This window comes from Eretmochelys imbricata, chromosome 8 (genome assembly GCF_965152235.1).
Source record: "Eretmochelys imbricata isolate rEreImb1 chromosome 8, rEreImb1.hap1, whole genome shotgun sequence".
In the NCBI taxonomy this organism is placed as follows: domain Eukaryota; kingdom Metazoa; phylum Chordata; order Testudines; family Cheloniidae; genus Eretmochelys; species Eretmochelys imbricata.
This window is the reverse complement of record NC_135579.1, coordinates 14614340-14640894: the sequence shown is the minus strand read 5'-3', so window position 1 is coordinate 14640894 and position 26555 is coordinate 14614340. Positions and strand designations below refer to the sequence as shown.

The window sequence follows — 26555 nt, the reverse complement described above, 5'->3', positions numbered from 1 at the left end:
GGTCCAGCCCTGCCGGATGTCAATGATCCTGTTGTAGAGAAAAAAACAAGCTAGTTCAATTTTTCCTGAGTCAGAACAATAATCCCTTGTTTTCAATGAACAAACCAAGAACATACAGGTCTCCATGAAAAAACAAGGAATTTGCCAGAATGTGTCATCCAATCCATATGTTCTCTCTCATCTTAAATTACACATCTGAATCAACTACAGATTCCTCAGTGTTGCGTTTTACACTCACAGAAAGCCAACTTTCAGTCTACATTACATTTATTTTAATTAAGGAACATAGCCAAGAAGTTTGGCATTAATTATGCTACCATCCTTTCATTCTTTACTGATTACATCCCCTATTAATCTTTCCAAGATTTTGTCCAGGATTGAAGTCAGGATAATCAGCCTATATTTATCTGTGTCATCCCGTTTGCCCTTTTTAAAATACAGGCACAACATTTGGCAAGACTTTTAAACATAGGCACAACATGGCACTAGATTTCAGAAGACAACTAGGGTACTCTTTATCTACCCCATTGCACCAGGTTTACAACAAACCAGTAGAGTATACACCAGTTTCACACTTCTATGGGGAAGTATGGCCCAGCAGACAAAGCACTGGACTGGCTTCTATTCTTGTCTCTGCTACTGGCCTGTTAGGTGACCTTGGGCAAGTCACTTCATCTTTCTGTGCCTCAGTTTCCTAATCTGTAAAATAGGGATAATTATACTGACCTCCTCTGTAAAGTGCTTTGAGATCTGCTGATGAAAACAGCTTTCTAAGACCTAGGTATTATTATAACTTCATTTGTTAAAACTCAAGTAACAAGTGAGCCCCTAACAATCAAACCCCTTATATTTAGTGATGCAGTATGCAGAAAACAGAAACATAACACCACCCCATTGTTAGAGCTATTAAACACACCTATGCATCTATCACTACATTAAAAAGTAAATATACTGAACATCAAAATACAATGGCAGTAAAAAGTCCTATGGGATTCTGTTGTCATTCACAAACAGTGCAAAACTCTAACCTGAATGGATGTCTAACATGAATGAATTGTTGCTTCACATGATGAATTGGATACAAAGGCCACCTTTTCTGGGTTGGGCCATTTAGGAAGGGGCAGAGTGGGGAATTGGGGCTGGCAGGCCCTCTCTCAAGCCACTGCTGCTGCACACATTTAATTCCATTTTTATTACTATTGTCCAATTATACTCAACAAATGAGAATTTGAGGCAACGATGACCACAAAAGAGTGCATCCTGACTGATCAGAAAGCACCATTTCAAAGTAGAATTGTTTATGTTCTTGAAGACAAGAAAAAACAATTATGATCTTTTGGGGGCATAACAGACCTTTAGGTCACACAGCATAGCTTCCCCCCCCCCCCATCTCTGGGCAAAGGAGGGAATGGGGGCAGGTTGGCAGGGGGAAGTCCAAACTGATTGGGACAGGGAATAGCCTTTCATTGCAAATATGAATCCAATCTATGGTTTGGGATTACAGTCTGTATCCCAAGAAGGGACTGGTTGATTCTGAAAATATCATAGTAAATAAATTCAGTTTATTGGCACAGCGCAACTGCCAAATATGCAACTGCACTAAAGTGCTCAAAAGACACTGAACACACAGGTTTCAGAGTAGCAGCCCTGTTAGTCTGTATCCGCAAAAAGAAAAGGAGGACTTGTGGCATTTTAGAGACTAACCAATTTATCTGAGCATAAGCTTTCTGAGCTACAGCTCACATACGGTTAACAGTGCCACCTTCTGCCCAAAACCTAAACAACAAAAACAATACCACGTTTCCAAAGTATTGCAGAGTACCTCCCGCTAAATATTACGATCCATTATTTGCCGATAGTGGTTTTTCTTGCCCAGTCACACTACAATAGGTACTTAATTAATGCAGTACCAGAATTACTCACCACTACTGAAAATCAATAGGAGGCAGGTGGGTTGACGGTGGAAGTGGGGCTGTTGGGAAGAGTGAGGGGCGGGCTGGGTCTAGGCAAGGGGAGTTGTTAGAAGGCTGGATTTGGGAGAAGGTTCTTAGGGGGCTGGGTGGGAGTAGGATTTAAGGGAGTTCTTAGAGGGTCGGGTGAGGGCTGGATCTAGGGGAGGTGGGTTGCTAGGGCATTAGGTGGGGGGGGGGGCTCTCAGAAGAGGTGGGTTGTTAGGGGCCCGGATCTAGGACAGGAGTGGGTTTAGGGCATTAGGTGGGGGGGTCTAGGGGAGGTGGTTGTTAGGGAGTTCGGGGGCTGGATCTAGGACAGGTGTGTTGGCGCAGGGCTGGATTTAAGGGTTTGTTAGGGGTGGACGGTGGATCTAGGAGAGGTGGGGTGTTGGGGGGGGGTGGATCTAAGACAGACGGGTCGTTGGAGGGGGCGGGGCCTAGAAGGAGATTGCTGGAGCGCTCGGCTCGGCAGCGGGGGCTGCGCGAGGCGGCAAGTGGGCGGAGCACGGCCCGCCGGCCGGCTGTGGGACTTGCCGGGAGGCGGATTGGTAGCTGGGGGAGCGGGCGGGGCACATTGTGGGCGGGACTGAGGGGGCCGCGTTGGCCTATTGGGCAGCGACCGTTGCTTATAAAGGAGCTTCCCGGCTCCGTTTTCTTCAACGGCCGCCGGAGGGCGTTTTGTCCTGTGTGTGGGAGCGCTGTCGGGGGGAGAGTGGTTGCTGGGGTGGGAGGTGTGCGGTACCCCGTCTCCTGCCCCGGGGGAAGGGGAGCCTGAGTAGAATATGGCCTGAGGGGAGGGGGCTGTCCCTCCTGTGGTGAGTCAGGGGGTTGTCCCTGTCCCTGAAGTGGGCTAGGGGGATGGCCTTGGGGGAGGGAAGGGGAGTGCCCCTGGGGTGGGTAAAGGGGATGGCTTGGGGAAGAGGAGGGGGGTTCCCCTGCCCCTGGGGCAGGTTTTGGGGATGACATAAAGCTCCTCCTGACTGTTCTGATTCTCTTCCCCCCTGCCCCATACTTGCTTGCAGGCACTGCTGGGAGGAGAAAGAAAAGAAGATGGAGTGGTTCAGACTGCGTACCTATGCCCGACAGAGACCGAAGAATGCGTACTGCTCCTCCCCCCTACCTGGGGTGGCGCTATCAGGTCCCCAAGGCAGCAGAAAAGCCAGCACCCTCCAGCCCTGCTGCCGCCTCTTCCAGTCCCATGCCCAAAGTAAAAAGAAAAGGAGTACTTGTGGCACCTTAGAGACTAACCAATTTATTTGAGCATGAGCTTTCATGAGCTACAGCATGCCCAAAGTAGTAACTGTTACTCAGTCTTGTCACCTCCTCTGAGTTTCCTTTAACATTCATGGGCACATTAGAAGTTTAACTGCCACTACAATGTGTGATAGGCAAAAATATAGCTTGAGGTTGGGTGGGCTTATCAAGATGCTGAGGGATAAGCTTATTAAGAGATGTTTACATGCCAGATCCCGGTAGTGCAGCATGGTGGGGAGGGGTTGTATGTATCCTCACTAGAGCCACACTGAGGCCCCTTTGTGGTGGTGTTACAGTGTAACTTGTGGAGGAGGTATTACCTGCTACCTTTCACCCTTCCCACATTAATTAGGGCAATGTGCCTCTCTCTAGATCCAATTTGACTTTATGTGCATTTTGGAGTTCTTGTTTAAATATAAACAATTTACTTCCAGAATAAAGGATGGCTAAACCAAGACAGTGAATACTCTTCAAGTCTTGGAACCCTGATGTCCCCCTTTATATCCTATAATGGATTTCTTGTTCTTCAGGGTGCATTCCATTCAATAACATTAAATGCCAATAACTGATTTTCCCTCCTGCTTGACAGGTGGGATTTCAAGGCATATTTCTCACCACTCCATTCTGGGTCTTGCTTCCATATTGGGTCCAACAGTTTTAGGCTCTGATAGTTTGAGAGGTGCAAGGAGTGGCCTACATATCAGCTGTGTACATTCCTTGGCCACCGCTGCATCTTGTTTGTCATGTAACCTTCATGTTATGACTCTAACCTAATAAGAAAAGGGAAAGTGTAGGCCCAAGTCCTGTCAAAATATAGATGCACATTGAAGTACTGTGCTTAAAAAAAAAACCAGTCAGATATACGTTGAATAAAAATGGCTCATCCTTATCATCCCTAAGACAGTCCAAATGTTGTTAAATTGCTGTTTGATGTAAACAAGTTGATTTTACTTGGGATTTAAAAAGGAAAAACAGCTTGCTGGTCATGTGCTTCTGATGTATGTAACATCAAGGGTCAGTAGGCTGTAGAGAAGAAAGGGTGTCTTTGTGAGTTTTGAGTATTCCAAGCAGCAAGAGGCAGTGCATTTCAAGTGTGTGTTTGTGGGAGGGTTATCTGACAGGTAGGAAAGCGTAGTTAATAAAACTGTGCAGATAGGGAAACTGGGGATGCAGTGACTTGGTCACAAGGTGGAGGTGGACCTGGGAATAGAACCCAGCGGTCTTGATTTGCTCTCTCCTTTAATCAATAGCTCTTCTAGACTGATTTAAATAGTTGTTTACTATTCATAGATATTTCCCATGGAGGGACATAATTTGTTTCCCTATGCCATCCAAGATGTGACCCTTCTTGAAACACATGACAAAACCCTTAATCACCAAGGAGAGGCACTTCAAAAACAGTTCATACTAATCCTCAGAAAAGAGAGGCTCCTTTGAGACTTGGCAGGAAGGGTCTAGCGACTTTAAAAATCTGTGTACACAGACACTGACTACAGATAGAACTTAAACTGGAGGTCTTTGTGTGAGTTGCTTATATGAGGACAGATCATGATTTATCAAGATCAGCTGTTTCATTTCCCACAAAAGAATTATTAAGTTTCACTCATTTGAGAAGGAGACACTCTCTTTAAAAGGCAGCTTTTAAAACCCTGTGATTGGTTTCTGCCTTGATCCTGTTCTGCTGGTTCCCACTCTTATTTGTAGGAGCTGTTTCCGTTGCCTGAGCCACCTTGTACAATGGAATAGGTGCTGATAGCAGTCATGGAGAGGACCCATAGAGAGTTAATATGCTTATAAACTGTAAACATCTACACAAATCCAGAGGGAAAGGGCTTAGTAGGGGATGATTCTTGGCTCTGAATCCTGTCCAATCCCAAAATCCAGGGAGTCCCAGCCAGGGGCTGCTGCAGAGTGCTATGTAGTGGTTGGTCTCAGTTCTATTTTCTCCCTTGTGAATAGGAAGAAATGTGCATGGAGGTGAAGCTTCGGACCCCTCTTTAAAATGATGAATTCATTAAGGAATGACCTTACATGTGTCTGAAAATAACATCTTACCTTATTAATGCTGAAATTATAATGTCTAATTTTTCAGGATTTATGTTGGCTGTTAGCTTTTTGTAATCGTCTCATCCCCCCAAAAATCCCTATATCCCCAAAATCCACAATGTAAAGCTAACTTGGTGATAAAATTGACTTATGTCAAATTGTACTGCAATGTTTGGGATGCAAGCAATGAAGCGTGGTGTTGATTTTTCTAAGTTTTCAGTATCAGGGATGTATGTAACATTCTCATTGGTAACCAATCCCTGTTAAAAAGACTTAAAAGACTTCTGATTTATAAATTCAGAGTTTATAATGGGTTAGTTATTAAAATTTAGTTGGACTCAAAACTTTTGCAAATCCCACAGAAAATGTCCCTTCCAAAAATTTTGATTCTGTTTTCCTGTGAAAGGGTCACACCCAGTGAGACTTGTCATACTCTGAACAGCCTGCTGTATTTCTTTAAGCCAGATGGTATGATTTGTCTCATTATATTAGTATGTGAGCAAACAAAGCACCTGGGGAGAAATAGCAAGGTAGGATCCTCGTTCAGAGTTTTACCCCAATACTGTAAACATATTAAAGATCGATGACTGTCTCTAAATAAGATTTTTAACTTGTCATTTGTCTTCTATGACCCTGCCCATTATAGATTAATTTTATAGTTTTGCTATTGGTAGTCTTAGTTCTAAATTTAAATATTCACTTTTCTGTAGGTGTGAACGGAAATCCCAATCGGAAAGCCTTACCAAAAATCAAAGAAAACTCTGAAGTGACCAAAACAAACAGTTCATCTGATCAGAGGTCTGCGATAACACACATTCAAAATATACCACTATCAGTTACAATACTTAACTTCAGAGCTGCTTGTGCTAAATTCATAACTGTCTGATAAATGTTGGAGAGATGCCTACCAAATTCTGATAGCAGTTATCTATTGAACTATTTGACCACCGTCTAAAAGGCTGTTTTTTAAGGACTTCCATAGGACTAATTAACTTTTAAATTTAAAAATTGTAGAATGAGCTAAATTTTAGCATGTGTAATGCAAGTGCAAACTTCATTTTGCTGTGTTCTTTTTCCAAACATAGTGATCAATTAAATGATGAGAAAATTACAGGTATGGAAGAAAATGAAGACATCAGGGAAAAAAGCACTATGCTGTTGAGGGTATGAACATTTTCTACTCCACCCCCCTTTACTAAATCTTAATTTTTATTGGTTGGTACTATTTGGTGGAAGGTAAGTTTTTGGGGGGGGGGGAGCGGTGGGAGGGATGGAGTCCCTGTCTGCTGTAGGCTTAATTCTCCCCTTCTCTACAAAAGTATTACTCACTGCAAAGTCATTGGCAGTCACATGCATTTGTTTAGGGCTGAACTTGGCTTTATAGCTTTTTTTTGCACTGTGGGTTGCCAGAACAAAAACTGGTATATAACTGGTAAACATGCAGAAATACTATTACTAGCTGCTATCTGATCTTGGTCAAGTCATGTCAGGATTCTGCCTCAGTTTTTCCATCTGCAAAACTGGGATAATACTTATCTCAAAGCACTTCATAAAGGCGTTAACAAATCAGAAGTACTACATAATAGCTAGATAATGTCATTACAGCAAAAAAAAACAAAACACTTTTTCTACAAAATCCTTTTTAGTTCAAACACATCCTATAAACTAAGTCCCATCACTTCTGACTGCAAAATGATTATCCTCAAATGTTACTGTAAAATTTATATTTGGGTGTTCCTTATTTACCTTCCATCAATTACTTTGATACCTGGGCCCTGATCATGCAAACATTCAGCTTTATGGATGTGAGTAGTCCCCTTGAGTTCTATAAGACTACTTGTGTGCACGTTTCACAGCATCGGCATCATATTTGTGAAAATCAGTTTTACTTGTAAGCAAAAGTCAACTAGAAGGTGTGTGTGGTGTTCTCTTGCTTCATATATTTGCACTAGCCTTGCACTTCTTGCTTATGTAGAACTTCCCTTGATTGCAGAAGGCCTTCAATTGAAGCTTTATCCAAGCAATAAAATTAGGATAAAGCCAACTTTTACTAACAGTAGATTCAGAACAATAAGTCGGATGGCAATTTTGCTAATGATACATGCAAAACAGTAGGATACAACTATATTGGCTATGTGGTGCTGGCAGGTTTAATTGTCAGTTAACCTAAGTAACTTTTTTGCATAAATTTGTCATTCTCAAAACTTTTCTTTTGAATCCTTGATAATAAAAGAATAAATCTGATTACATCTCTTAATCTAGATTTGTTACTATTTTCGTCTGCATCTTCCCTTGTTAATTTTAGGAATCTCTGCATATCAACTCTGAAAGTAAAGAAAGTTTGAGAAACAGTGAGACTACTTCAGGTGAGTACATTTTAGGCTATTTATATATAGAATATATACAACTTTAAAAATTGGAATTAAAGGACCATTCTATAAATATTGCTATTACAGAACAACTTTTAGATTTGACTTCTGCATTATTCCTGTACTAGCTCAGACTGCCCTACATTCAGAAAGTAGGGCTGTTGATAAATCAGTTAACTCACACGATTAACTCAAAAAAAAAAAAGTAGCGCAGTTAATCGCAGTTTTAATCGCACTGTTCAACAATAGAATACCAATTGAAATTTATTAAATATTTTTGGATGTTTTTCTACATTTTCAAATATATTTATTTCAGTTATAACAGCGAGTACAAGTGTTGTATTATATTTGTATGGCAAATATTTGCATTGTAAAAATGATAAAACAGTATTTTTCAATTCACTTCATACAAATACCATAATACAAGCTCTTTATCGTGAAAGTGCAACTTACAAATGTAGATTTTTTTGTTATATAACTGCACTCAAAAACAAAACCATCTAAAACTTTAGAGCCTACAAGTCCACTCAGTCCTACTTTTTAGTCAACCAATTGCTAAGACAAACAAGTTTGTTTACATTTACAGGAGATAATACTGCCCGCTTCTTGTTGACAGCGTCACCTGAAAGTGAGAACAGGCGTTGGACAAGTTTAATACAAGTAGTTAGCACATTTCTATTTTTTTGCTCTTGTATTTAGCTGTGATGGGCTTGAGAACCTTTTCCAGACCTGACAAAGAGCTCTATATGACCTCGAAAGCTTGTCTTTCACCAACAGAAGGTGGCCCAATAAAAGATATTACCCTCACTCGTCTTGTCTCTTGAATATCCAGAGTCTGACATAGCTACAGCACTGCATATTACATTCAGAAAGTACGCGCTGTTTGAATCCAGGTTGGGTTTCTATTTCTGTTGATTCCAACGTGCGTTTGGTCAACTTTTGTTACAAAGTGCTTCTGAGTGGCTAATATATTTTACCTTCATTTATGAAGAGGACTCTCCTTACAAAATCATCGACACATCTCAGAAAAGCCCTCTTTCTCTGTATTCTTAACTTTCCAGGAGCATATAGGAATGTATTCCTGTTAGTTACCGTTTGGCATTTTAATGATCAGTATTACTTGGCCTCTTAAGATTGGCTGTAGTTATCTGAGGTTCAGGTGGAAGAGTGGTCTATCCTCAACTATTTTTGTCTAATTTTTCCCTAATCTTTCCAGTTGCAATCTTCAGTTCAGTTATACCTCTGGTGTAGTCAAGTGTCCCAGACAACAGTATGATAGAATTCTAACCCTTGAACTTGAATAATGCCTTTTGGTGAGTCTCTAAGTGTACTAAAGAAGGCCAACCGAATATAACAGGATGATCTAAACAGATAGCCATTATGCTGTCCCATGTGACCCAGAGGCAGTGCTAGCCCACTGGGGACCCTAAGCAGGAATATTTTTGATCCCCCAATGCAAAATAAGCAAATAGGGGGCTCCCTTGAGCTACTTGGGGCCCTAAAAGCAATTGTTTAGTTGACTGGCCATATGCATAATTTGAAGTAGTTTTAAAGGCTGGCAGAAGTGGTTCCTTGGGGATTTTAGTACTAGCTGGAGATGCTGAGCACAGCATGCTCTGGCCACATCCCCATCCACCCCCAAAATGTGTCTGGGATAGGGTGGCCTGAGCAATGCACAGCAATTAGAATAGGGTCAGGATCTAGCCCAGATTTCTTTTAAAGTTTAGTCTGCTTATGCCTAGCACCAGCTCTGGCTATACCCAAGGGAATGGAGTCTCTTGTGTAACAAGCTTACTTCTGGGAGTTAATTATATAGAGAGGTTTTTAGGTGGATAATTGATAACATGTTTAAGCTCTGTGCCAGTCTCCAAAATGTCACTGGGAGGATTACCTAGCTACTCTAATAGATCTGTGTCCTTTGGCTAGAAGAACAGTTTTGAGTGAAGGCCTGTTAATCAGGGCTATCCCTACTTGTTGAAAAGTGCCATGGAATATTCAGATTCTACCTAGACTTCCATTAGACCCCTGCCAGAAGGGATCTACTGTAGATTTAGTATCTCATTTAAAGGACAGTATATATGACTACACAGGGAGCTCTGCTGCAGTGTGAGCTTGTATAAGAGTCCCCTTTAAGTTGACACTAACCTATGAGGTTCTTTCTCTGGAGAAGGAGGATGGATGAGTTGATCCACAACTAACTTCATGCACACATCAAGAGTTTCTCCAAATATCAAAAGACCTTACCATTCTTATGACAAGCTGCTAGCTGCTTATGGCCACATGTCTGATGGATTTTAACGTTCAAAACAAATCTGTCTGCATCTTGCAGCCCAAACCTTGTCATTTTTTAAAATGAATCTTGCATGAAATGAGTGAGATACCTACTTCCTTTAAAGAATAAAGATAAGCCAGGTTTTATTTTGCACTTTTGTGTTAAAATGTTGTATTTTAAAACTACCCATAATAATTGAAGATATTTAGCCAATTGCAGGATCAGAGTTTATACCCTCACCTGATGGTCCATTGACAATGTTTCAACCATTTTTTCCTCTTAAATTATAGGAATGACTCTGCCTACAGGTGTCTCTACCTTTCTACTGAGCTGTTTGGACATGGATTCCAGTACAGAGTCTACTGATAGCATGAATAGTTGCCCATCACCTGAAATATTCAGGGATGAAGATAGTTTAGGTAAAATTTAATTTTCAAATTGGATTTTCAGCCTGATGTAGAAAGATATGATGGGTGTAGAAAGATACATAGATATAGTTAATTATACTATTATATCTGAATATTTGTATCTTTTACTCCTTGGGTCAGATCTCTGGATTGAGCCAGGCTGTGCTCATTGCAGGATCTACAGGGGCTTGATCCTCCAATCTAGGGGCTGACTGGCCATATGCATAATTTGAAGTAGTTTTAAAGGCTGGCAGAAGTGGTTCCTTGGGGACTTTAGTACTAGCTGGAGATAGCTGAGCACAGCATGCTCTGGCCACATCCCCATCCACCCCCAAAATGTGTCTGGGATAGGGTGGCCTGAGCAATGCACAGCAATTAAAATAGGGTCAGGATCTAGCCCAGATTTCTTTTAAAGTTTATGCTTCAGAGGGGTAGCTGTTTTGGTCTGGATCTGTAAAAGCAGCAAAGAATCCTGTGACGCCTTATAAACTAACAGACGTATTGGAGCATGAGCTTTCGTGGGTGAATACCCACTTTGTCGGATGCATGTAGTGGAAATTTCCAGAGGCAGATATAAATATGCGAGCAAGAATTGGGCTAGGGATAACTAGGTTAGTTCAATCAGGGAGGATGAGGCCCTCTTCTTGCAGTTGAGGTGTGAACACCAAGGGAGGAGAAACTGCTTTTGTAGTTGGCGAGCCAAATCAGTCTTTGTTTAATCCTGAGCTGATGGTGTCAAATTTGCAAATGAACTGAAGCTCAGCAGTTTCTCTTTGAAGTCTCTGATACCTGGTATGGAAATTTCCACTACATGCATCCAACCAAGTGGGTATTCACCCATGAAAGCTCATGCTCCAATATGTCTGTTAGTCTATAAGGTGCCACAGGACTCTTTGCTGATTTTAAAGTTCATAATGTTTAATTAGGGACTAAAGCAGGTAAAGTTAGAATTTTAAAAAAATCAAAGGGAAAGATATTTTGAACTTGCGTACAATAGAAAAGCATTTAACATATGCAACAAAACTTTACTTTTCTATGTATATGTACTCCTTTAAGGATGTCCACTCTGACAGGTGTCAGCATTGGATAACAAAATAAAGACACTGGACATTTAAACATGGAGCACAATGTAAATGCTGAAAGATCCCCCTAGTTCTGGTGCATCCTGTTCCCTATATCAGAGACACTGCATGTTGCCTTGATGCACAAAAAAAATCTGTTGGACTGTTAATCATACTTGGTATTCAGTATCCAGTTAGACTCATTCTGCCTTTCCACAGACCTTAGCTTTAAATGTTCAAAAGTCTGACCTTTTTTTGTGGGCATGAATTCATGTTCCTCAAGTGCTATTGGCCAGAATAAGCCTACAGATTGTGCCTTTTGACAGTCTAGGCCTAATGTTTTAAATGCTTCGAGATCATTGGATAAAAATTGCATTTGCAGTGTACGCTGATCTACTATATTGCATCAGAGATTTCAGCTGTGATTTATATTAAAAAACAAGAAAGGAAATTATGGGTTTTTGCTTTTGCAAGGTATGTAGGGAAGAGATTGGCTGCAACAGCTGGCAAAGGACCTCTCACAATGCATTTCACCCTAAATGAGGGACTTATCTTTCAAACATCACAGGTCTATATTATACATTTGGTAAAGGAATTAACTACAGAGTGAAAGGCAACTTCCAACTGTATCTTCTGTGTTCAGACAGAAATAATTCCAATCCTGAGGAATTTCTCAAATATAAGAATTCTACTCTCCTGGACACCAGCAAAGCAGTGACCATAGATAAGATGCTGCAGCTTTCAAATCTTTCAGAGATATTAGGTGACTTCTTTTTATATTAAATTATTTCAAATGCTTATTTCACTTTATTTAAAACTAAATAGAGTTCACTCTAGAAAGACCTTGTAAGTCTCTATGCTTTAGTTAATTCATTGGAAAGGCCCTTCTGCACTATAGTGAATAGCACCTCAAGATAATGTTCATGTTTATAATACACTTTATATAAATATTAATATGTAGTAGGATATCCTCTACCTTTCATAGCTATCTTTAAATTCAAACTTTCTTGTCTTTTAGAGACCATATCAGAGGGTCATCAAGACCAGTACTTTGGGAGGTAATCTTCAAAGCGGAGAATTTGACTTAATTTTTAATAAACCTACAAAGCACACGTATATCCTTATTTTGTCCCGTATATGCAAATTAATGTCCTGATCTACAAATACTTGTGCACCTGCTTGATTTCAGTCTGAGCAGCCCCACTGGTTTAAGTGGGACTGATCAATTAAGATAAGTGGGTGAGTAAGTGTTTGAACGGTTGAGACAAATGTCTACTAAAACAAGCAAACTTCTTGGATTTTAAGTGGCTCCACTACACACTACCTAAATTTTTCGATATTCTTCTGGATATATTTCACTATATAGTACTTGATTTTAGTTACTACTTTTTGCTTTCTGCAGTCTTTAAATTATAAAATCCCTTCATATTCTTAATCTACTTGATTTGATAAACTGTATTTGAATCATTTGATCAGCTATTTTGTGTGGAAAAATTACATTACAAAAAAAGGTAACTGAACTCCTAAGCTGCTTTGATGAAAATGAAGAGGAAAGTTTAGAGCTATCTTATAATTAGTTTTCTGTAATTATTTTGATGTCTAAATTTTAAGATACTTATAACAGAATTTTCATTTGTTATTATCAGAGAGTCACCATCAAAATGCAATAAAGATTCTTCTGAATTGATGAATGTTTCAACAATTGTAGCAGGTAAAACATGGCCTAAAATAGTTGTACTACTTGCAAATTAGTAGTCTATTAAATTTTTTTATTCCACTTTAAACTTATTTGGAGTCTGCTACCAGTTACACTGATTCCCAAAGAATTCTGTCTTACTAGATCCTATCAACCTAGTGACAGCCGAGCCCTCTACCTTGCAGAAAACCAATAAGGAACATTGCTATTCAAGACAGCAAGTCTTGGTAACACAGTTAATTGGATAACTGCTTACATTAATTTGCCACCTAATCTCCTCTGCCAGTGACTTCAGTGTGGTCTGAGAGATCTCAGCATGCAGGAAGGATTATTTTAGGGAATATAAAGACTGAGTGTACTGGAAGGAAAGGGCTCATAATAGCTAATATTGGTAGGGAAAGGGGTTTGACTTGTTGGTCTTACTGGCAGGGGGTAGGTGAGAAGCAGTTCCTTGCTTTTATTTTTCACTGTATTTAATATCTGGCAGAGACAAGTACCACTGAGGTTAAGTGCTTTTTAAAAAAAAAAACCTGAACTATATAGTTCTTAAATCTCAGAAAAGAAGCTAAGAAGGACTATTAAAAGTAAAATGTTCTGTTTTTAATAAACCGAATAGACTTTAAGATTAGAAGGGACCATCATTATCAACTAGTCTGACAGTCTGCACATTGTAGACCACAGAACCTCACCCACCTACTCCTGTAATAGATTCATAACCTCATAACTGAAGTCCTCTAATCATGATTTAAAGACTTAAAATTGTAGAGAATCCACCTATTAAACTACTTTAAATTTGCAAGTGATCAGTGCCCCATGCTTCAGAGGAAGGTGACCCCATGCCAGGGTCTCTGCGAATCTGATTCAGAAGAAAATTCTTCCTGACCCCAAATATGGCAGTCAGTTAGACCCTGAGCATGTGGGCAAGCCCCACCAGCCAGACACCTGGGAAAGAATTCTCTGTAGTAACTCAGAGCCCTCCCCATCTGGCGTCGCATCACTGGTCATTGACTATATTTGCTGTTAGCAAATCTCTTGCTATCTATAACCAAAACCATAGAAACTTCCATTATCTTTTATATGAAACTTACAGCCCAGGTCTCCCTATTAGAACCAGGCTTGTGCCTGACCTATTAGCTCTCTCAAAGCCTGAGCCTTGCTATGAGCAGGAGAAGGGAGGGGGAAGGAACCTCTTTGTTAAAACCCCTTCCGTAAAAACTAGGTTTCATCCAGAACACAGTCAACTTTTACGAGAAACCAAACCCCCCTGTATACCAGTTAATCACATCAGTGTCCAATGAAAAAGGCAATTTCTTACCCTTCCCCAATAATTAAAAAATAAAAAAAGTTTAATTTAGCCAGATACTAGACTGCTAATTCTTATATTCTGAGTCTTATTTTTTTATTTTGTTTGTGGTATTTGAAGGTGAAGGCTCTTATTAATATCATGAGTGGCTCCTGGTAACTCAAATTCTGAATGAATTCCAACTAATTTTGCAGTTTTGGCCACGGTCCAAAAAATTGCTTAATTTTTTTCTGGTTAATTTGGGCTGAAAATATCAACACAGGCAGACCCCATCAGAGGCTGCTTCCTGACTTATATAGTGTTTGCTCTCTGCTCTGTGGTTTGTGTGCAAAGTTGGGCAGCAGCAGAGGGAGCAGTAGGGAGACAGGCGAGCAGGAAAAGCACTCTAAACTTCTCCCACCAAGGACTGAACCAGGAACAGAGCAAAATCAGGGAGCAAGAGAAGCAAACTCTGCATATGGATTGTGGCATGATCTGTGATTCTCTCTTTCAAGGGATAATTTACAATGTAGGGATGGAGAGCATCTATGCTCCTTTTCTCCAATAAACCAATTGTTTTCATCACAGGAAAACAAGTGTGTAAAATTGTGTCTACTATGGAAAAAACTCCAGATATAAAAAGGAGTACATTCTCTTCATTACCTGCAAGACCAAAGAGACAGGTGAGGGTTTTAATGATTAATATACCTTGTTGTAATTTGAGCACCCATATATCACTAGGAGAACTAAAAAAAAGTGTAATATCTTGATGGGCCGTGTTTCCTAAATGTTTTTGAAGGCAATTATTTTTGCAGGTCTTTGGTAATGGTAAGTGTAAAGAACCTGGGAGATAGCTGTATCTTTTAGGTGTTCTAGCTTGCTGACTGTTACATGGGTGCAAAGAATTAATTCAGTCCTGGGTAATTTTTGCACATCTGCAAGAATCCAAAGACAGTGGCTTTAGACCACCCTGATTACTGGTGCTTAACTGACAATACAGGTGTAAAAACCTTTTGTTGTTCTTTGCCTATCCAAAGGAGACATTACCATCTCTATCTTGAGACCGAGTAAGGGCTTTTAGAAAGTAGACACTGTTAAAAGCCTCAGACCTGAAGCTGACAGGCAGAGACAGTCTGCAGAGACTGTAAGCTGGCTTCCAGAGAAAGAGGGGAGCAGGCAGGATAAGTAGGCCTACCCAAATTTGAGGGAAATCTTAAGCTTAGGTCAGGCAATAAGGCATGTAGATACCTTGTTTTAACCCCTTTCACTGTGATTGCGATGTTCCTATGGATAAATAATGCTTGGTTTTGAAGAAACTGTTCCATGTCACTGCATCTACCTACTGTTCACAACTCCAAAAGGGAAGTCTAAGCAGGGTCCAAGCCCAGTTGGACCTTCTGAGGAAACATGGTTGGTAAACAGGAGTTGTAAGCAGATGACTCAACCTAAAGGTCATGGGATTCTGCTCTGAGAGTAGTGTAGGCATTTGGCCTATCACTTAAAAGGGGTGCCTCTGGAGAGACCGAGTGAGGGTCACTCTGGAACCATGGCCGGAAGTAATACTAGATTTGTGTGCATTTTGAGGCAGGGAGTGTGTGTGTGTGTGTGCGCGTGTGCGCAGTGTCTAGCGCAACAGAACCCAGAGCCCTGATTGGGTGGCTAGGTGCTACTGCCTACATTGATTAATTTAACTGTGCTTAACTAGATCTAGGAGTGTGGTGTAAGGCAATAATCTGACTCTTAAGAATCGATGTATTATGCTATCCTTTTGTCTGGCACTTCAGATGGTGACAATGGGGGTCCATTTTATAATACAAAATATAATTGTTCATCTCATTATAGCTTGATAACCAAACTGCTAATCCTAAAAACATGAAGTGCCGAAAGAAAGTAAAATTCAGCAGTCTGTTAATGAGTGAGACATCTTCATGCCATCAGCTTGCATCTCCTGCAGAACGCATTTCAACTAAATCACATGAGTTGACAGCGGAAGTGCTGTCATCCAAACAACCAGACATTGAGATGGTAAGCATTTCTACTGTGCTGTTTACCCACGGAGGCTTAAAATGAGGAGTTCCCACAGATAAAAGAATTCCACTGGGCAATGATGGAAGCTGTGAAGGTTGATACAAAGCTGCAATCTCAAAATGACAAGTATCAGGCAAACTGAGTATATATTTACTTTGAAGCAGTGAAAGTTAGGCTTACATTTACATAGTCCATTTTCAGCCTTCCTTGTACACCCAGAACACCCATTGACGCATAAGTGTCCTGAGTGCACAAGGCATGCAGGATCAGGCCCTATATTGCTGAAAATGAATCTGGTTAGAGTATGTTATACTCATTGTGGTCTTGTGTATACTAAGCTTCTGGTTGGTTAACATCTCCATTCTTTCATTAACAATGGACGGAGTGCTAGTGTAGAATGCCAAGTGGCATCTTCACCACCTGCTCTGAGTAGTGTTAGAGTATGTAGTAAAGATTCCAGCAGCTGGTCTACACTAGTGCTTTGATCATTGGTAGTGCAACAGTTAAGAATTCTAACAAAAAGCTTGGTCTAGACCAGTGGTGGGCAACCTGTGGCCCATGGGCCGCATGCAGCCTGTCAGGGTAATCCACTTGTGGGCCGCAAGACAGTTTGTTTACATTGACCGTCCACAGGCACGGCCGCCCGCAGCTCCCAGTTGCCGCAGTTTGCTGTTCCTGGCCAATGGGAGCTGCGGGAAGGCCTGTTGTATGGCCTTGAGGATTATGTGTCTTATGCAGCAGTAGAAATTAGAGTGGAATTCAATGGGAGAAGAGTTAGGCCAGTGCTGTAATGCTTTGGAACAAATCAAATCTGCTGCATGCAACATGTCTGTCTCAGACACTATAAGTAAGGCTAAGATTATGTCACGGAATTCCATGACTTCCAGCGACCTCAGTGACTCTGGGGGCCCCGCAACTGATCAGCCTCCGCGAGTGGCAGGGGACCCTCACGCAGTGGTGGGACGTCCTGCAACTGGCCAGCTGCCACAGCTGCCGGCGACCCCTGAACTGCCCAGCTGCCCCAAGTAGCTGGGGCCCCACCGCAGCTCCCAGTTGCCAGCAGTGGTAGCAGAGGAACCCCAGAGCTGCTCAGTGGCCATGGGCTCCCTGCAGCTCCCAGACACTGGAGCTGCTTGGGGGCAGCGGGCCCGCTGCAGTTCCTCAGCCTCCATCGCTAGCAGGCCCCCCTGCAGGGAAGTGGGGGGGACCCCCCAGCTCCAGTCCCGCAGGGCAGCAGGGGGACCCCTCCCAGCTACTAGACAGTGGGGTCCCTACAGCTTCCAGCTGCTGTGGGATGGGGGCAGGATGCTGGACCCTCCTCCCTCCCCATTTTGTTAGGGATGTTTTTAGTAAAAGTCAGGCACAGGTCACGGCTTCCATGATTTTGTTTTTTGCCCATGACCTGTCAATGACTTTTTTACTAAAAATATCCCTGAAAAATCGTAGCCTTAGCTATAAAACAATCTAAAAGAAATGGGAACTTCCCTGGGAATGAACACTACCCTGCATGCTTCATGAAGACATCTGTAGCATAAAAAGCGCAGCAAAGAGTTTGGGAAACTTGGAAAAATTTAGCCTGAGGAGAGGCAGCAAAAATAGTTGGTCACTTTCTCAGATCTCTACCTTTTTCATGGCTTTTGAAAAGAAATAGGCAAAAAATGTGCATAAAATCATTTACGTGTACGACTGGAAGGAATCTCAGTAGGTCATCTAATCCCATTCTCTGCACTCAAGGCAGGACTAAGTAATAATTAGACCATTCCTGACAGGTGTTTGTCTAACATGTTCTTAAAATCTCCAGTGATGGAGATTCCACATCCTCTCCAGGCAATTTGTTCCAGTGCTTAACTATCCTGACTTTTACAAAGTTTTTCCTAAAGTCTAACCTAAACCTCCCTTGCTGCAATTTAAGCCCATTGCTTCTTGTCCTGTCCTGTCAGATTATGGAGAACAATTTTTCACCCTTCTCCTTGTTACAATCTTTTATGTACTTAAAAACTGTTATGTCCCCCTCCCTCAGTCTTCTCTTCATATTAAAACCAATTTTTTCAATCTTTCCTCACAAGTCATGTTTTTCTAGACCTTTAATCATTTTTGTGGCTCTCATCCAAACTCTCTAATTTGTCCACATCATTCCTGAAATGTGGCACCTAGAACTGGACACAATACTGCAGCTGAGGCCTTATGAGCACAGAGTAGAGTAGAGGAATTATTTCTTGTATCTTGTTTACAACACTCTTGCTGATGATACTTCCTAGAATGTTTGCTTTTTTTTTGACAGTGTTAGAGACTCCTATTTAGCTTGTGATGCACTACAACCCCCAGATCCCTCTCTGCAGTACTCCCTCCTAGGAAGACACTTCCTATTTTGTTATGTATGTAATTGTTCCTTCCTAAATGGAATACTTTGCATTTGTCCTTATTGAATTTCATCCTATTTACTTCAGACCATATCTCCAGTTCGTGCAGATCATTTTGAATCCTAACCTCCAAAGCACTTGCAACTGCTCACAGCTTGGTATCATCCACAAACTTTGTAAGTGTACTCTATTCCATTACCCAAATCATTTATGAAGATATTGAACAGAACTGGACCCAGGACCTATCCCTCCAGGACCCCACTTAATATGCCCTTCCAGCTTGACTGTGAACCACTGATAACTACTCTCTGGAAATGGTTTTCCAACCAGTCATGCACCCACGTTATAATAGCTCCATCTAGGTTATATTTATGAGGAGGTCATGTGAGACCGTATCAAAAGCCTTATGAAAGTCAAGATCTATTACATCTACCACTGACCCCCTATGCACAAGGCTTGTTACCCTGTCAAAGAAAGCTATTAGGGTAGTTTGAAATGATTTGTTCTTGACAAATCCATGTTGACTGTTACTTATCATGTTATCTTCTAGGTGTCTAGAAATTGATTGCTTGATTATTTGCTCCATTCTCTTTCTGGATACTGAAGTTGAGCTGACTGGTCTGTAATTCCCCAGATTGTCCTTAATTCCCTTTTTATAGATTGGTACTATGGTTGCCCTCTTCCAGTCCTCTGGAATCTCTCCCATCTTCCATGAGTTTTCAAAGATAACCACTAATAGTTTGCATAGTTCCTCGAGTATTCTAGGATGTATGTCTTCAAGCCCTGCAGACTAAAAGACATCTAACTTGTCTAAGTCATTTTTAACTTTCACCCTATTTTAGCCTCTGTTCCTACCTCATTTTTGCTGGCTTTCACTGTTAGATGTCTGATCACTACTAAGCTTTTTGGTGAAAACTGAAACAAAAAAGTCGTTAGCACTTCCACCATTTCCACATTTTCTGTTATCTTCCCCCCTTTCCTCCATACTGAGTTTGATTCACAAAAACAAAGTATGTGTTTGGGGGAGACCCTACAAATGACTTAACATCAGCCTCGGGCCTCTGAATGCTGGTTTTTGGATCACTTTGTGTATTGTATGTTTCTTCTTTCTTCAGTATGTTTAGGCTCTTCCAACTATTAAATTCCAAAACAAATCAGACTTTCTGAATTATGCCTTACTCAAAACTGAAAGCCTGAATAATACATGTTCAGAGGACTTTTCACCCTCCACAGTAAGTGACTGCAGAATTAATATGGCAGAATTCATATGAAGTGGAATTCGTATGGCTGCAGAAAATCAAAATAAGTCACAAGTCTGGATTTTTAAAAATGATCAGATTCCCTCAAGGGCAAATACATTAAACTAAATTAATTCTGAAAGTTGTGGGGGGATATGAAGTGGATTGCTTTGGAGACAAAACTAGTTAGTGTCACTGACAACTAGTATCTTCTATCTTGTTTCCTAATTCAGAATGATTTGGAGAATACAGGGAAGAGATATAATTGCTATCAGACCACTAGACAGGGAAGAAGTGTCTAATCTATCCATCTGAGGGTGGGGTTGAGGAGTAAACTCTCATCCCTTTATGCTGCAGTAAACTGATTCCATGACTTCATTTAAAGAATACAAGAACAAAAGTAACATGAATGTAGGATAAACTGTAACTTTACCTTTTAGATCAGTTTCTTAAAATTTTAATAGAATCCCAGAATATACCATTTTGTACAAAGGGAATAGAATAAGACCCCAAATTACTAATGAAGGAAATTGCCAAGAGTATTTTTGATGTTTACATGTCTCTTGTATTTCTAAATAGGAAATGAATTCTAAAGTATTGATCGCAGAAAAAAATAGACAATTGCTAACAAGCACAGCATACTTTCAGCCAGAAGAATTAGAGGTGAGATGAATATACAAAACACTACTGGGTACTATATTTTTTTAATATGGTAAAACAGTTGAGTTAAAGTTGATCTTTTTTATAAATTGAGACTGTTTAGGAATAAATTAGATGTACAATTTGTACGCCTCACTTATGCATGCAATTACCTGATTTGTGATACATTTTTAAGTTACAAACTATTGTGCAGCAAATCCAGTCAACTGGATGTTTCTTAGAATACCTACTTGTTAACATTGAATGTTTGATTTTTAAAATGATTTTATATAGTTAAATGAACACCTTACAGCTTTATTTGCACCAACATATTTCAAAAATGTTTGTTAAAAACAAATGCCACCTATATTTAAATTGTATTTTAAAAACCTTTAATTCCTTAGATTAATGCATTAGTTTTTATCTTTGTGCAGGACACATGAGATGAATTCAGACAAAACAAACTGCACAGTTTTAGAGAGAGATGCTCCTTCAATAGGAAGACTCCATAATATGGAACCAAATTATTCAGAAGGAAGATGTACTGGCTCTCTCCAGTATTGTGTGTTGATTATAATACATCAAGCTTTTTCTGTTGAACCTGCTTTGGATACTCAAATTTATTAACCCTAACAAACCGCGTGAGACATATTAACATTATTCCCATTTTATACGTGCAGATACTAAATCAGAGCATAAAGATTTCCTCACTGCAGCTGAGAGGGAGACCCAGCCCCGATACAGACTGTGCTTGCGCAAGCATGCTAAAAATAGCATTGAGGATGTTGTGGCACTGGCTGAGGCTTGGGCTAGACACCTGCGCTCAGACCCAGGGGATTGGGTGGGTTTGAGCCCAGAAGGCTAGCCTGAGCTTCTTTCAATGCCGCAACATCCACACTGTTGTTTTCAGTGCACTACCATGAGCCCCTCTATTCCAAGTCTGTCTACCTGGGCTGGGAGACTCCCTTCCAGCTGCAGTGTAAGACATATCCTAAATGATTTACCCAAGGTGACTCTTCAGTGATTTGGGAGTTCTCTCAATACAGGCCATCTCTCATTTAGGAGCTAGCCAATTTGAATTTAGTTTTGTTTATTACCTTACCAGTAAATCAGCTGAATTTTAAGTACATATTACTGATATTGCTTATATTTTGGTTGAGGTGTAGTTTAACTTGTCACCAGTGCACAAGGCCTCTTTTGGTGAAGACTTATTCCTAAATTCAACGGGTCCATATGTAAACTCAGAAGAAATTGTTCCTTCATCTTTGAGTTCAGAAGAAAAAATTTATCAGGTTGTAATCTTGAGATATATATATTTTTAGCCCTAGCCTAATAGTTTCATGATAGAATGCATTAAGAATATTCTAATAATATACACAGTTGACTAGAACTTAATGATAAAAATATTTAAATGCTTGACTTTGTGTCTTGAATATTTTGAGAACTGTTGCTATAGTATTTAATTAAATCTTCAAGAGTAATCTTAGTTTAATATTCTGTAGTAATATCCTTGATATCTGTGATCTCTAATGGCTCTATTCCTCCCTCTTTGTACAAACTCCTTCTGATATCAAGACCTTCCCTTAAAGAAGGTGTGTGAGAAGATCACTTACATGCCAATAGCTGTTATATAACTGGAGTTGCTTCACTCTTCTTTTCAGTCTCTGCATAACAAAGAAACACAAAACAAGAAATCAAATACAAAAAACAAAGAAATCTGCTCTATTATTAAAACGTCACCAGGGCTTAGGGTCTCCATGGTTCACCGAACTCCAGTAAACAGAAACACATTGCATCCCCCTGAAGGAATACCTGAAGGTAACAGAATATAGAAAATTGTTTCATATGCAAATGATAGAAATACTTGCTTGAGCATGGGAGTTGTAGTTTCTTTAAAACACACACCCCTGCATCTGAGATGGAAAAATTATAATAAAGTGGTGCGACAGAGAAGCATAGATGTTCTCCATAAGATTCGAAGAGGAAAGCTGTCATTTTATTGAGCTTCCCAAATGAAACACCTTTCACACCTGTGTAGTGAAATCACTGTGCATTATAGGGAGAGTGTTCAAGAAATTTCCCGAAACTCTAACTGGAGCCTATCCTCCATGCGAGGGCCACAGATAGTTGCAGTTTCTGCATTTGCTTGTCCACAGAGATTACATGGGTCCTTTTGGTCACCCCCAAAAGGACAGGAAGGAGGTATTAAAATTGGACCTACACAACTTATCAGGGCATTGATCCTCTACCACACCTTTGCTTTGCCAATGCTAACAGCCTCATTTACCCACTTTTCTGATGCTTCAGGTACCTCTGTACTTTAGGCCCATGCTGCCCTATGGTTGGGAATAAAACTCCGTGTCAATATTTATGAAGCTGCCACGATATCTTTTCTAAATCCTTCCTTAAAACCCACCTTTGCCATGATGCTGACAAATCATACCCTGGAATTGGTTAGGCTAGTGGCCAGCTGAGGCTTTTAGTTTTCTGCTAAACATTGCTCATTTTGTTGCATCTTCCTCTTCCATCCCAGTTATCTTGTTGAGCCCTATAACTTGTTTGAATAAATCAGATCTTCCAGAAAGGCATCCAGTCTTTATTTTGAAGACTATTACAAGATGGCACATCCACCACTTCTCTTGATAGTTTGTTCCAATGGTTAATTGCCGTCCCTGTTAAATATTTGTGCCTTATTTCTGCTTTGAATTTGTCTGGCTTCAGCTTTCAGCCACTGGTTCTTGTTTTGCCTTTTCCCTGCTAGATTAGTGCTCTTAAGTAACTGGTATTTTCTCACCATGAAGGTACTTAGACACTGTAATCAAGTCACCTCTCGGTATCCTTTCCGATAGGATGAATGGTTTCCCCCTCTATGGCATTTTCTCCAGCCCACAAACAATTTTTGTGGCTCCCTTCCCTATTTTTCCAACATCCTGTTTAAAACATGAACACCAGAACTGGATGTAGTATTCCAGTATTGGTCTCACTAATACTGTAAACTTTTCATTTGCAGATTTCTTAGCATGCCTCTGGATGGCATGTCTCTACTTAGTAGTTAAGTTTAAGACATTCTTCTAGTTTTAAGAATGTTATTTCTTTCAAGAACTTTTTCAGAAAAACTATTTACAGCGAGTTGGCCATTTAGACTATGGCATTATTTAGCTTCAACCCAGAGACGAGACACTAGCACAAAATGGCTCATGGGCGTTTTTAATGCAAAAGATATTGTTTACATTTTACCATATTAAAAGAATACATAGATCATCTAGAATATAGGTTAAATGCTTTTCAAAATGTGTCAAAATTATCAATAGCTACTCCTCTGTATAATGACAGGTTTCAGAGTAACAGCCGTGTTAGTCTGTATTCGCAAAAAGAAAAGGAGTACTTGTGGCACCTTAGAGACTAACCAATTTATTTGAGCATGAGCTTTCACGAAAGCTCATGCTCAAATAAATTGGTTAGTCTCTAAGGTGCCACAAGTACTCCTTTCCTCTGTATAGATATAGGAGTACAGTGACAAGGGAGTGTTCTCTTTTCATCTTGTGCACAATGGCATTAGAAAAATGCAGAACCTATTCCAAAATAACTGGTAGTAAGTAACTAAAATAAACATTGGTTCAGGAATAATGGGACACTTGTAAAACATAATGTGATCCAATTCTAAATCAAGATGTACACGTATTTATAAAGTATTACAAAATGCTTATTCATGAGCAGAAGGGGAATTCAGAGCTTCTTTGCTGTTCTAGTTTTTTGAGTTCTTTCTCATAGCAGAAGCGTTAGCAAGATGGTAGGCTGGGTTTGCATGTAGCCTTTACCTTGAAATCGGAAATCAAATTCCGATCAGGTCACAAGTAGACTCATGAAATCTTTTTAAAATATCCACCGTCCATTATAAACTCATTTAACCTTCCTGGGGGGAGGTGGTAGAAATTAGAGGTTCTTGGCTACCTTACAGTGGGCTTGATCCTGCAATGGACTGAGAACTCTGGCCATAGCCCAGCAAAGACATGCTTACCATCAAGCATAAGAATATTCCCATTTAAGTTAAGGCATTAAGCATATGCTTAAAATTAACCACGTGTGACTAATTGCACTGATTTCAATGGAAATATGCTTATGTTTAAAATTAAGCATGTGCCTAAGTTTTCCTGGATTGGGGTCAGTGTGTTTAGTAGCTTGTAGAATTGAGCCTCGTACGTACATTTCCCATAATACCCTACTTTCTGGATTATTTTGAACGGATTATCCAGTTTTTTCATACTGTAGCTCTGGCATGTTATAGAACTCCTCTATTGAAATGTTTCAAACTATAAACACTGCATTGGAAAACTCCTCTTTTTGAGAAAGTACTGTGCTGTACATAAGACTTGGAGAACTGAATGTTTTAAACTTAGGTTCTCAAAAGTACTGAGCACTTAAGAGCTCCTATTAACTTAAAAGTTTGAGACTGATATTTAACTTTACGTAATTGTTACATTTAATGCATTAAGTGAAACTAATTTACTAAAAACTTATGCTACTGGTATTTAATCTGTCAAATTTCCAATAGCTGTACAAAAATGTTTAAATCCCATTTGTTTTTGTTCCTCTTTCTGCATATATTTTCCCCTCTGTATACGGTCTACTTCCACTTCATCTATTTCTGTGATCCTCCTTCACCCCCTTTAAATTTCACTTGTGGAGGATCTGATCATAGTTCTGTAGAGTAGATGTCAATTCATTTGGGGTATTCTGTGTGCAGAATGGTTCCAAGTTCAGTCCTCTGGTACGTATGTAAAAGGCAAACTTAAGGTATTAAACTCAAAATACTGTTAGCTCGCTGTAAGCATGTCTTTTCAGGCGTTTGTCTTGTTAAGCTATCAGAAACATGGGTACACCTAAAGAATTCCTAGAACCATATCCTGAAATTCATTTCCATGGAATTGTCACGCACATACATTTCTGCATATACTGGCAATCCCTGAGAAATACTTTATTGTATGTAGACAATAGCCACTTACTAATAAGAGCAGGATCAGGACAGTACTCCTTATCTGTAACTTTTAGGGGGAAAATGTCTGCAGAACAAATAGCTGCACAAATTTTAAATACTGTTATCCTGAGGGTCACCAGATGGCGCAGTTGCACATAGTCTTACAAGGTCTCATTAGTGAGAGTACTGTTCTTTCTCTGAAGAAATACTTTTTGACATTTCTTTTTAGAGGAGCCGTGGCAAGAAGTAAAAGCGAGTTTGCTCTGTTCCTTAATCTTTCTAACTAGTCAGCTCTTGAAACAGTTGCTTCCTGGGAATCTGTTTTGGCTGAGATTTTTTAAGAGAGGGGATTGCTGGCATGCTGTGACCACCTCTGTCAAGGGCTGGGGTATATAATGTAAAATAAACAAGTTGTATTAAGAATATACCCAAACTTTGCATTGCTGATTTCTCCTCTAACAGGAAGCTGACCTGTAAGGCCCTGGTACCTGCTACCACTCAGCAGAGGGCTGACTATACATACCAGTTATGCCACAGACTAACTAAAGAATTTTAGACTGATATATTCTAGAGAGAGAGTTTTTACATGTATGATAAACTTTTACCCTTACATTATTTTTCAGATGTTATTACAAGTACCAAAAACTGGGTCTACAGTGACCATGGATGAGCTCTTTGGTTTTCTTCAGGAGTCAAATGAAAGTGTTAAAGGTCCCACTGTAAGGGGCAGAAGTATATGATCACAATATAGAAGAGGAGGCTCACAGAAGTGTAACCTGCATTGTATAGTGTAGTCCATTATCTACAGATGTCAGTTGTTGAGGCATTTGAAATAGCGTGTTCACACATGCCTTGCAGGAAGTTCTTAATGATTTGTTTAGAAAAAATTGTACAAATAAGTGATATTTCAACTCGGGCAGTGTTCTGTAGGTGCACCATATATTCGATTAATCTATATTCAATTAATTGAAAGAAT

General features: G+C 40.0%; 1 protein-coding gene across 1 annotated transcript; it reads left to right on the top strand.

Moving 5' to 3' along the window:
* The first annotated feature begins 3002 nt into the window (after positions 1 to 3002).
* On the top strand, positions 3003 to 26249 carry MEIKIN (meiotic kinetochore factor). Its single transcript, XM_077825113.1, has 14 exons — positions 3003 to 3159; positions 5963 to 6050; positions 6338 to 6416; positions 7558 to 7618; positions 10184 to 10312; positions 11930 to 12124; positions 12380 to 12419; positions 13008 to 13072; positions 14928 to 15022; positions 16182 to 16364; positions 20545 to 20628; positions 21771 to 21896; positions 22266 to 22422; positions 26203 to 26249. The coding sequence occupies exons 1-14, from the start codon at positions 3003 to 3005 to the stop codon at positions 26247 to 26249; spliced, it is 1506 nt and encodes a 501-aa protein (XP_077681239.1).
* Positions 26250 to 26555: the final 306 nt, after the last annotated feature.